General features: G+C 35.7%; 1 protein-coding gene across 1 annotated transcript; it reads right to left on the reverse strand.

Annotated features, from left to right (window-relative positions):
• Positions 1-5,025: 5,025 nt before the first annotated feature.
• On the reverse strand, positions 5,026-7,271 carry LOC100550234 (vascular endothelial growth factor C). Its single transcript, XM_019615119.1, has 3 exons — positions 7,146-7,271; positions 6,402-6,615; positions 5,026-5,333 (listed from the first exon to the last, which is right to left on the reverse strand). Exons 1-3 carry the CDS (start codon positions 7,269-7,271, stop codon positions 5,041-5,043), a joined length of 633 nt encoding a protein of 210 aa, XP_019470664.1. The 3' UTR covers positions 5,026-5,040.
• Between the last annotated feature and the right edge of the window lie 4,008 nt (positions 7,272-11,279).

The raw sequence follows: 11,279 nt of genomic DNA on the forward strand, positions 1-11,279 counted from the left end.
CATACTGTTCGCAAGGCACAACACTGAAATACAAACACAATTTGTACTTTAAAAGTCTTGAAAAGTCTGATTTTATTTTTTTTGTTGTTGTTGTTCAGAGGAGTTGAGGAGACCTGTAATTTCTCTGCCTCAAACACAGCCTGTAATCAGGTGTATTTTTGGCTTAATTAATACTTAACCTTCATACCACTGCACCAGCCAAAACTGAAAGGCAGCATATCCTACAGACCTCAATGTCAGCTTCTCTTACTGGTATTTTCTGCCTCTTGGTACAAAGAGGTATGCAATTACACAACTTTTCAGACCAACACAGAGGTAAGAGAATAATTAGATCCCTTCTAGAAGCATGAATGCTATTAAAACCCTTTTTTTTTTCCTGAATTCTTTTGTATGTACATTAGTTTTTAAATCCTCAGAGATCTATGCTCTATGCTGTACTTCTTAGGTGAGAAACAGCCAGAGGAGACAAGGCAAAGGTAGCTCTGACTTGTTCCATCCAAGCCATCTTGACCTTTAGCACTCCACAATCTGCAATTACTGTGATGCCAAGTGCAACGGTCACTCTCTTTGCCTGAAGGGTGCTCCTTCAGCTACTCTTCCAAGATCTTCCTGGCTAGAACTGTGTCCCACACATACTGCCATGTGGCTGGCTGCTTCCAGTTCCCACACTGGCGGAATTCATCCTTCACTCATTTACAGAGCTGGAGTTACAGAAATAAGGGTGGGGCAAACTAGAACTCAGAGTGATTTTAACTATAAAAAAATAAATAAATAAATCCAGCAGTGTAGAGGACTCTCCTACTCTTGATCAAAAAACCTATCAGCATTCCAGTCAAAGAAAAATTCACATATAGTAATGCTCACCGATTCTTAGTAAGGCATGTATTTTTGATTCACTGCATTGATAATTCCCTTCAGATTAACAGGAGCTCATGCCATACTTTCCAGAAGAAAAATAGTTCTTGATTTCTATACAAAGTATATTTCATTGCTTCAGTAGCTAAACTGATTTATTCATTGTTATCATCATACGTGCAATTGTATCAGCACACATGAATTTTTCAGTAATTTATGAAATATAAAATAATAAAAACTTTTCATATTAAGATGAAATAGGTTTATCAGTCTAGATTACAGAATTGGAAGGGATCTTAAAGCCCACCCAATCCCAACCCCGCTGCCATGGATAGGGCTGCCACCCACCAGCTCAGGCTGCCCAGGGCCCCATCCATCCTGGCCTTGAACACCTCCAAGGATGGGGCTCTTACAGCTTCTGTGAGTGTCCTGTTCCTGTGCCTCACCACACACACTGAGTAAAAAATGTCCTCCACATCCAACCTAAATTTCCTCTCTTTTAGTTTAAAGCCATTCCCCTTGGTCCTATCACTATTAGACCATATAAAAAGTCATTCTCCCTCCTGTTTGTAAGCCCCCTTCAAGTACTGGAAAGCTTCAATGAAGTCTCCAGGCTGAACACCCCCAGCTACCCCAGCCTTTCTCTGTAGGAAAGGTACTACTTTTTTCCCCAGATTTACATTAACTACATTATGTTTTCTGATGGGCTGCAGTTTGGTTTGGCAGATTTCCCTTAAATTGATTGACACAGTTTCCATCACTTGTGATCTTTGCATTTCCTAAAGAATCAGTAAGGCCAGCCAAACATAGCCTGCCTAAGAAAGCGCAATGTGTCTACAGCGATTTTCAAGCTAAGGATACAGGGCTGTTTAATTTAAAAACACTAAACATTACTGTACTGGAAAGAATGAAAATAGGTTATGTGAAAAATCTTGTATGATCATTATATATTTTACTATCTTCTTTGGAAAAAAATACCAACAACTGTATTTCAAACCTTATGTCTGGTATCAGGTTGCTTACCTAAAATCTTATATTTCCAGTATGTTACTGTTCTATTACCCCTTATTCTACCTTCTTGTATTTGAATCAGTTCAGATTTTTTTCAAGAAATTTTAACAGAGAAGATTAGAGATCGATATCAATCTATCTTCCACTATTAATAGTAGTTACTCCATCATGATGATCATTAGTCTAACACAGAAAAATGCATGGGAAAATACATAAATGGTAAAGTTCAAAACAACTGAAAATTCTTGTGTCACATACATCTCCAAGTTGTATAAAAGAACGCAATGTATATTTCAAATATGGCAAACAATTTCAAGCTGCTAGCTTGTTTCCTGTGAGAAAAGCTCCTCTAAATCTCATTTCAAACTCTTTGGAAAGATGTTTTCCCTTGTGGAACTATTACTCTAACCATGAAAAAAGACAATTTAGGACCTTTACATGACATGATCTGTAAGAAGCCAAAAAACTTCCATTCTGCCAGCCAAGAAGAATGTAATGAGATGGCTTTTTGACATCTGCTCATTGCTTCCCTTCACTCCACAAAGAAAGAACTTATAGGTGGGGCATACTAAATGTATAGCTGAGGGACAGGCTGCATTTGCACCAAGTATTCAGCAATTACAAAGATTGGAACTTACTCACTTGCCATGTAAAAAGAGAATGAATATTTGATCAATAAGAATTTAGAAAAACAATCAAAATCCCAAAATGACTCATCCAGCCACCTTCCCCACAGACCTTTATTAGAAAAGCCAAGACATACAACAAACCTGTGCTAACTTGTGCTATTTCAGTGTCACGGATAAAGGAGAAGAAAAAGATCTACATTTTTTGAATTTGACTAGGATGATCCCCAAATGTTGTCATAGATCTTATACCTTAGCAACGTAGGCGATTTAAGAAATTGTTTCAGAACCCAGTCAAGATTGTATAAACTCTCCTTAGCAACTAAAAAATCCATAGATTTTGTTGAAACAATCTGTATTAGAACAAAGCTGAATATTTTTCTATTTTTTCTCCTAAGAAAGCTAAGTAGCTAGAAAGGAGAAACATTAGAACTACCATCAGATCTAAAGAATTGTTGACCTCTCTCTGGACTACCACAGGGTTTCACAAGCCAATCTGGGAACATCTGATCTAGTCCATTTTCCTGCCAATCAACCATTTGCTCTCCATAAAAGTATTTTCTGTAACGAGCTCTATTCTTTATGACTAATTCTGATGAAAGCTGATATTAACTTTATTTAGATTTTAATGTCTGGAACCAATGCTATGGTTTGCCTTCACAGTAAGACCTCCAGCTGAAAAGTTTGCTTCACATTAAATTATTTTTCAGCAGGGTGAACAGTGTGAGGCTTGTCTTCAGGAGTTTACACGCCAAAAATAAGGGTACAAAAAATGATGACTTATGAATAAACAGAAAATGCCTGGCTACTAAGCATTTATTCTCCTTTCATTCAGGAAACAGAAGGAAATAATAGTGAAAATAGGTTTGCAGGGCACTTAAATTCCATAGAAGAGCCTTGAATCCAGTACTTTTTTCTTCCTAATGCTCATCTGACATAGTACCCAGTGTCTGTGGTCATATAACTTTAACAAATTTGAGATGCCAACAGGTGAAGAGATATAGCTATAGCTCTCTTCCTTTATAAGACTACTGGTTTTTTTTTGTTTGGTTGTTTTTTTAAATTCCTTCTGTCAAGAACCAGATAAAACTGGAAAACAGAAGATAGAAAACGCAGAGATTATTATTATTTTGCAGAATAGGCAAGAAAACAAAATACTATTGCCTCTTTCTTCTGATAAGTTCTGTAACATTTTCCTTTACAGTGCTTTCAATACTTTAATTACTGCTGTATCATAATGACATCAAGAACTTAAAAAAAGAAACTCAGTACTAGTCTAAACATTTTACTCTAGGCAACAAAATGACTAATGACTTCACTCAAAAGATATGAAAAGAAAGATAAATAGAAAAGGATTATTTACCCAAAAACTTACACTGTACTCCAAGACCAGAAAACCTTTGCTAAATGAAACGACTTTCTCTAACTAGGATCATCCTTTCTTGCCATAAGCTAAACATTATATAAACCAAATAATAATAGAGGGTCATATTTGTTCGTTCTTAATGTGAAAAAATATATTTGCATCTTTCAAGCAACTAGAATTAGGACAGCATTAGGGGAAATAACTCCAGAGCTGAAAGTTATCAGTATTGTAACTTTTCTTGTTCAAGCTATTTGGAGTTGCATTATCCCTGTGCTATGTGGTTCTTCAGCCCTAGCTCACACTTGGGATTTAAAAGTTTTTAAATGCTGAAATAGAGCATTTCAGATTTGGTGAGAAGTGAATACAGGAGATTTATTTAAAATGAATAATATTTTCTTCCCGTAATTTTCTTTTTTAATCCCCTTTCAAGAAGGTTCAGAGCACGAAGAATTTTCATGATAGGGACAAGACATTTCCAATCTAGTAGTTGTCTATGCAGTTGTATAAATGTTTTATAAATACATACTATGATATTCAGTTTTAAATATCTGGTTTGAAAATGAAACAAGATTTACAATAAATGAGCTTTCTTCCAAAAAAAAAAAAAATCAGAAGGGAAAAAACTCTCAACCACCACTACAAAACCTTACTGAATATTGTAACAAGAGCAAAATACCCTCACAAACATTGTGAAGTGATTATTTTTACATGACTTAAGATGACGTCTTTCCTTTAACAGAAGTTCAGGGCATAATCCCCACATTCCTACCTGCTCACTAGCCCTGATCTAGTCCAAGGAAGTTACATGAAAGCAAAACAGAAAGCTACATTACACTAATATCTCATAATATATAGCAAAGTTTGGCTCTAAAAAGGCTCTCTTTGCAACATGAATCCTGTCTGCACATGTCCTAATACACTCTTCACTAACAAAACTGCAGGCTAGTTTTCCAGACATTACATGCCTCACACAGCAGTCAAATAGTAAATGCAAAACAAAAGAAAAAAAAAGAATAAAAAAAGGGCAGAATTAACTTTCATGGATAATCTCATAAATGAGAACTGGACATAATAATTTTTTTTATTTTTAAACAAAGTATATTTGGGGAAAGAGAATGTTAAGTACTTTTTTTTAAGCCAGTAGTATTTCCAGCTCTTTTTCCTAAGTATTCTAGCATTTATTTATTTACATTCTTCATAGTGGCAATAAGAGGGATGTAAATATGCATGATCATAAATGGATTTGCAAGGTGCAAGTGGACTATAGTAAGAATGAGAACTTACTGTCTTGCTGATGTAATTTGTGCTGATATTCATACACTGGAGTCCTTCACTATTGCAGCAACCTCCACATCTGTAGATGGATACACACGGGGGTTTAAAGAAGGTGTTTGTAGTTGCTCCAAACTCTTTCCCCACATCCACACACACTTCACGTGGCATGCACTGAGTTTTTCTCCATTCAGTATCAATACCTGCCAAGTTACAGGGAATTGTGTATGTTATAAAGCAGCTGTTTAAAAACAATACTCTCTTACAGTAAATCAATAGGAGGCTTTTCATGCTTAGAATCAGAATATGTGTTGCAAGAGTCTCATCCTTTGCATGTTGTTCAGCGTTAACTTTGGGCTAATTTCTTCTTCACAGGAATGCACCACGGAGCAGATGCAAAGTCACAGTGATGCTCAGAGGGAACCTAACAAATTTGGGCAGATACACAGAAACCACAGCTGAAGCTGATACTTGTCCTTTCTTTTTTTGCTTCGGCTGAGTTCCACCTTGAATGAACTCTAGGGAAGTATTGTACACCTCTATAAATTAACATGAGTTAAGCTGAAAGGCGAAATTTATGCCCAGATTATCAATGCAAATTTAGGGAAACATTTCATGAAGTTTTATACAGCCTTTGCCAAATATAACCTTATGCTAAATAGCCATGAGAATTGTAGTTATACGATCCCTTTAATCTCTCATGAAGCCAGTTGTTGGTAGGTAATTCACAGAAAATGGGCTCTGCAAAGGTCCATGATTTCCAATATCAAGTCAAAAACGATTGCAATAAATCCTGTGTTCCCTTCTCCTCTCAATTGTGAGCTAATTATATTTATAATCAGGCCATGTGAAATATCAAGGGGCTATAGAAGTATTTATTACAAGTGAATTATTTCATCTCCTTACTGATAACGCGTCAGAGAAGAAAATGTTATCAGCCATGATTTTGCAGGAAGTGAGCTCTTCGCAGAAGGTGAGCAAAATCATTTCACTGAATTGAACTGTTAGTGCTCCCTTTGCTTTTTCCAAAAATCTTCACAGCTTCTACAAATTAGGATCTCTAATATCTAAAGACAAAAATGTTTACTGAGCTGATAAAGCAATCTATACCTTCCTGGGAATGAAGTACCAAAAGTACTTCTGTGGAAAAGTATTGCATTTGAGGGTGGTTTATTCATGATGATTAGCTTTAGCATATCGTTGACATAACTGACACTCCTTTGGATTTTAATTTATTGCATATTATAACCTATTTTATATCTTGCACTTACTTTTCAGGATCTCTGCATTATAATGTGCTGCGGCAAATTTCAATGAATCATCTGATCTCGTGTCAGAGCTGGAGTGTTCCCTGTTGTGTTGCCAACCTCCTTTCCTCAACTGACATTTGAACATTTTCCAGTATTCTGGGTAAAGTACTGTCATGAGTTCATCCACACTGGACACAGATCGCAACTGCTCTTCCAGGTCTTTGCTTGCATGAGCCTGTCAAAGTAACATGCAAGATTAATTACTTTCTCTATTACACAAGGTTTGCTGGAAACTAGCCTGAAAAACAACTCATATATTGTAAAAATAGATTTTGCTCAAAGGGGTCCACATTACAACAACTACTTCAGTCTCTCGATGTCGACACAGCACTCTATCAGAAAATACTGAAGCCTTATCATACCTGTAGTTTAAAACATCTGTGTGAGAAAGGAGCTATGGAATTAAGCCAACAGAAGTACTGTTTTCAGATTAAAAACAAACAAAAAGCAGCATTCTTTTTTCCTGGAAACAAAAGTTTTCCTAATAAAATTTTGAATGCTTAAACTCATGCTATTTAATATTTAACATCAATTTTTCGACAATTTTCCAAAAGTCTCGAAAAATGGAAATGCAGAAATACAAAAAGGATGAAAGCAAAGTTAGGAAAAAAATAGTTCATCTGATTTTGTATCATTTTAAGGATAACCATGGTGAATAATTTCTCATTATACGTACTAATCTTTACATTATTGTGAGTCAAGGACTTTGGTACCTTTGAGATTCTGAATTGCACACTCCTGCACAGTTAAGAGTTTCAGCTGAAATTCGTCAGGACTAAGGACAAGGTACAGTGGCTTTAAACTAAAAGATGGTAGGCTTAGGCTAGACATCAGGAAGAAATTCTTCACATTGAGAGTGGTGAGGCACTGGAACAGATTGCTTAGAGAAGTTGTGGATGCCCCATCCCTAGAGGTGTTGAATGTCAGATGGATGGGGCTTTGAGCAACCTGATCTATCTACTGCAAGATGCCCCTATCCTTAGCAGAGTGGTTGGAACTACATGTTCCTTAAGGTCTCTTCTAACCCAAACCATTCTATGATCATACAAGCGTTATCCTTGTTAATGTTATTTGAAGAGAAATCTAAAAGCCAATGAATTTCACTTTCTTATTTACTCACTTTTACACAGACTCATTGCAATAACATTTTCCTAAAAGACTACAACTCAGATTTACATTCTGATTTTTCATTTACTCCAGATTCCTAGAAGATTCATCTGTGCCCTCAGTTGAAACAATACTTAGCTCCAAGAGTCTGCTGTGATTGCTATGATTCCTTGCTCAGCCTTTCACCCGTGAATTGTTGACTTTCCAAAGAGAAGAGGGGTAAGCAGAAAATGTTAAAGAAATTTTAGTCACCTTCTCAGCCTTTGTGGCCCTTAGATGGCAGTATGAGACATGAAATATAGAGGTACGCTCTATAAAAGTCCAGCTGCTAACTGACCTTATGTATATACTAGAAAACTATTGCTTTGTTGACACAAGAAACACAGTTTAAATAGAATGTACATGCAAGACCAGAAACATGAAACTAGAGAATTTCAAGTTGAAGATTCTTTATCAAAGTTCATTATTAAGAAAATAAAAAATTATCTCAACTCAGTGATTCTACCAGTTTTTCAGTGATTAAACACCCAATTAGCTTTTATAAGCTATCAAATAAATGCACCCAAGTAAAGTAAATAGTTCTGAACTAGCCCATCCAAACCAAAACTGTTCCTTGTCTCACAAACATCAAGAAGAGTAAAAAATGGTTCAGGGTAGCACGCGCTTCCTTTCCAAGTACCAAATCCAGGAGAAATGCCTTGGTAAGACAGACTCAGAGAACTCATTCTCATAAGTACAGACACAAGAGAAAATGCAGATTCCAAACTCATTTTACAGCTGCAAGTGTTGTGGGTTAGAAAAGTAGTTTTCACTTAAGCCTACCCATATGACAGACCACTTCAACCTTAGATATTTTCAGTCAAGCTCTCAGCCTCAGAAATATACATTCAAGACTTCATTCCTTTCCTTGACCTCCCTGGCAAGAGTCATCTCTGATCCAAGACATGCAGTAAGTAGGATCTTGAGCATTGTTTTCAACAAGCTGGCACTCTAGAACATCTCGTATTCTATCACTCCTGCTCTCCTTGCAGGATGCAACATAGGTTCTCAACAAGTGGGTCACAAACCTCCCTGCTGAACAAACAACTACTTCAGCCATTGCCTGCCTGCTATCATCTCCCTCAAGATGTGAAAAGAGAATGGTGAGTAGCCTCATTCCTGCCAGGCTGTTTCCTAAGAGCCCTTGAGTGGAAGTATACTGGTGAAACAATGTAGGAAATAACAAGTGATGGGAATATGTCACACAGGAGGTCACAGCTAGGAGGATCCTTGTATATCCAGTCACAAAGCTGGATGCCAGTCCAATATATAAAGTGTGCAGAGAGGGAGACTGTTTGCTCATCTAGTATCTAATAGCTACATCCAGCAGATGGAGGGCTGATATAGAATAGGAAAGGGAACTGGTACCTAACACCTTCCAATGACTTCCTAAAACCTGTTATCTGTAGACAAAATGTTGGTTGTTTTAGTTATCTGAATTACAGGCCTAGATCAGTAGAAAAATAAGTACTAAAGTTCAAAATGACTTGGTTGAAGCCATTGTATGTTGAAGAGAGATGATATATGATTGAAATAATTTGTGCTTATGAAATCCCTCTCTGGTGAGGAAGTATATATAAATATATATGTATATATATATATAAATATATATGTATATATACACACATATATATATTCCTCAAAAAGAAATATATACACATACATACAGTATGCCAGCTCTATGATCTCTTCTTGGTATATTCACTGTAAGACTACAAAAGGCATGTATTTTTGAATTAAAGCAGATTAGTCTGTGTCAAATTGCTTAGAATATCATAACTGTACACAGCTTGTAGAATGACTTGATTTTTGCACTACAGTCAAAATTTATTGTTGCCATGAACACCAAAGTAAATCTTAAATTCTCGTTGGTTAGAAGAGTGAGTATTACATATAGTAAAAACACTAGATCATTTAGAACTGTTAAAAAGAGTTTATAAGTTTTTAAGAATTGAATGCAACTGCTTTTGTAAACATAACAGTTGTCTGGCAACATTTCCTATTTTGTCCAAATTTTGTCTAATTTCACAAAATTTGCTGACTCTGTCCCTACTTTCTGTCCCAAATTACTTCCTCTTTCTCAAAATGTGAATTGGCTTTTAGTGCAGGACACACTTTAAAAAATTATTTCAAACCTAGAAAGACAATGGAAATCCAGAATTCAACACCTACTTATAATTTATGACAAGATATAGAGAAAGTAACAAGATAAAAAAAAAAGCGCTCCAGAGGAGCTCTTTCTTTTTTTTAGTAACTTCATTTGAGATTACAGTTACTGCCACCAAGCTTGTTATTCCCAAATGTAATCTCATATTAACAACAACAACAAAAAGATATTAAATAATTCTCTGTTGTCTGAAAGTAACATGTCTTTCACAAGTGCAGTTTAATGCTTTTAGAAGTGATCATGCTTTCAAGCCAGATGACAACAGCTCACTGATTTTCACATAAATTAGTTCTAGTACACTCCACATTTAGTCTTGGACCAATTGCTTAGATGTTTCACTGGAAAGACGTTCTGTGTTCTATGTCCAACATTGAGAAGGAAGCTGGAAACCAGTGGCTCCTGAGGTTGGAGTTTTTTCTGTCCTATGATTTTTATTTCTTTTGCTCTTTACAAGTCAGTTGAGAGGTTGTTAGTCTCCATTCCTTTACCTTCTCCATTCCCCTATCCTTTTTCCATTCCTTGCCAAGTAGAACCACTGAAGTTGTAAGTGCCTATTGCTGTCCCTTACACCTTTCTACTATTTTTATTGTGGTTTTTTTGTTTGTTTGTTTGTTTACATCTGACCGATTTTTTGTCCTGAGAGGTTGCTTAAAAATACCCGAAGCTAGGATTTAGCCAAACTTTTGACTACACAGTCTCTACGTGATGACAGAAAATACTGCATAAAACAACAATTTAAAAATACAGTTCATGGAGAACACAGTAAAGACAAGTCTTGCTTCATTCCACTTCTTCCACATTATTACTAAGGATCAGAGGAAAACGGGAAATACATGTATAAATGTAGTAAAGCTTGCTGATAAGATCTTCCATTATAAATTATTTGAGAACATATTATTCTGAAAAAGCATGCACTTTACAATGTGTGTTTTCACTACATGGAATGTCCAGTTTTCCATAAACTTATAGCTCAGGAAGAGAGAGGAGAAAGTAGGCTCCACAACCATTAACAAAATCACATCTCCAGTAGATTTTCCACGCATTACATTGACTGTCTCTCGCATACCCAGTGTCTGCCTCTATTTACTAATAACAAAGCTCAGAACACTTAATATCTGGCAGAATGCATGACATGTAATTGATGGTGCAATGTGCTATAACGGTACTTTACATATCTGCTCCAATTATAGTTGTCAGCTCATTTTATTTTCAAGGATTTTGTTGACAAACTTTAATAAGAAAATTCTGTCTATAAACTCCTCAACTCTAATATGTATATATTCTATATTTACTGGCTGATTGAAATGCATTAAAAATCAAGCAGTTAAACTAGAATGTTGAAACAAATCTTGCAAACAAATGGAAATATTTCAACAGTACGTATAAACATTTTATTTGCATAATACTTCATTGTTATTTTCATGTGTTTCAGCATTATTTTTACGAGTTCTTATCAGTAAAAAGAGAAAATATCATAATTAGAGAAAATATATTAGCCAGACTTCAAAATTAAAATCTTTTTTTTT

Source organism: Meleagris gallopavo, chromosome 4 (genome assembly GCF_000146605.3).
Source record: "Meleagris gallopavo isolate NT-WF06-2002-E0010 breed Aviagen turkey brand Nicholas breeding stock chromosome 4, Turkey_5.1, whole genome shotgun sequence".
NCBI lineage: Eukaryota > Metazoa > Chordata > Aves > Galliformes > Phasianidae > Meleagris > Meleagris gallopavo.

Coding starts and splice junctions, on each gene's coding strand:
- LOC100550234 (XM_019615119.1), bottom strand. CDS start 7,271: ATGTCTAGCCTAAGCCTACCATCTTTTAGTTTAAAGCCACTGTACCTT. Junction 6,616..7,145: donor AGAATCTCAAAGGTACCAAA/GTCCTTGACTCA, acceptor TTACTTTGACAG/GCTCATGCAAGCAAAGACCT. Junction 5,334..6,401: donor TAATGCAGAGATCCTGAAAA/GTAAGTGCAAGA, acceptor GTAACTTGGCAG/GTATTGATACTGAATGGAGA.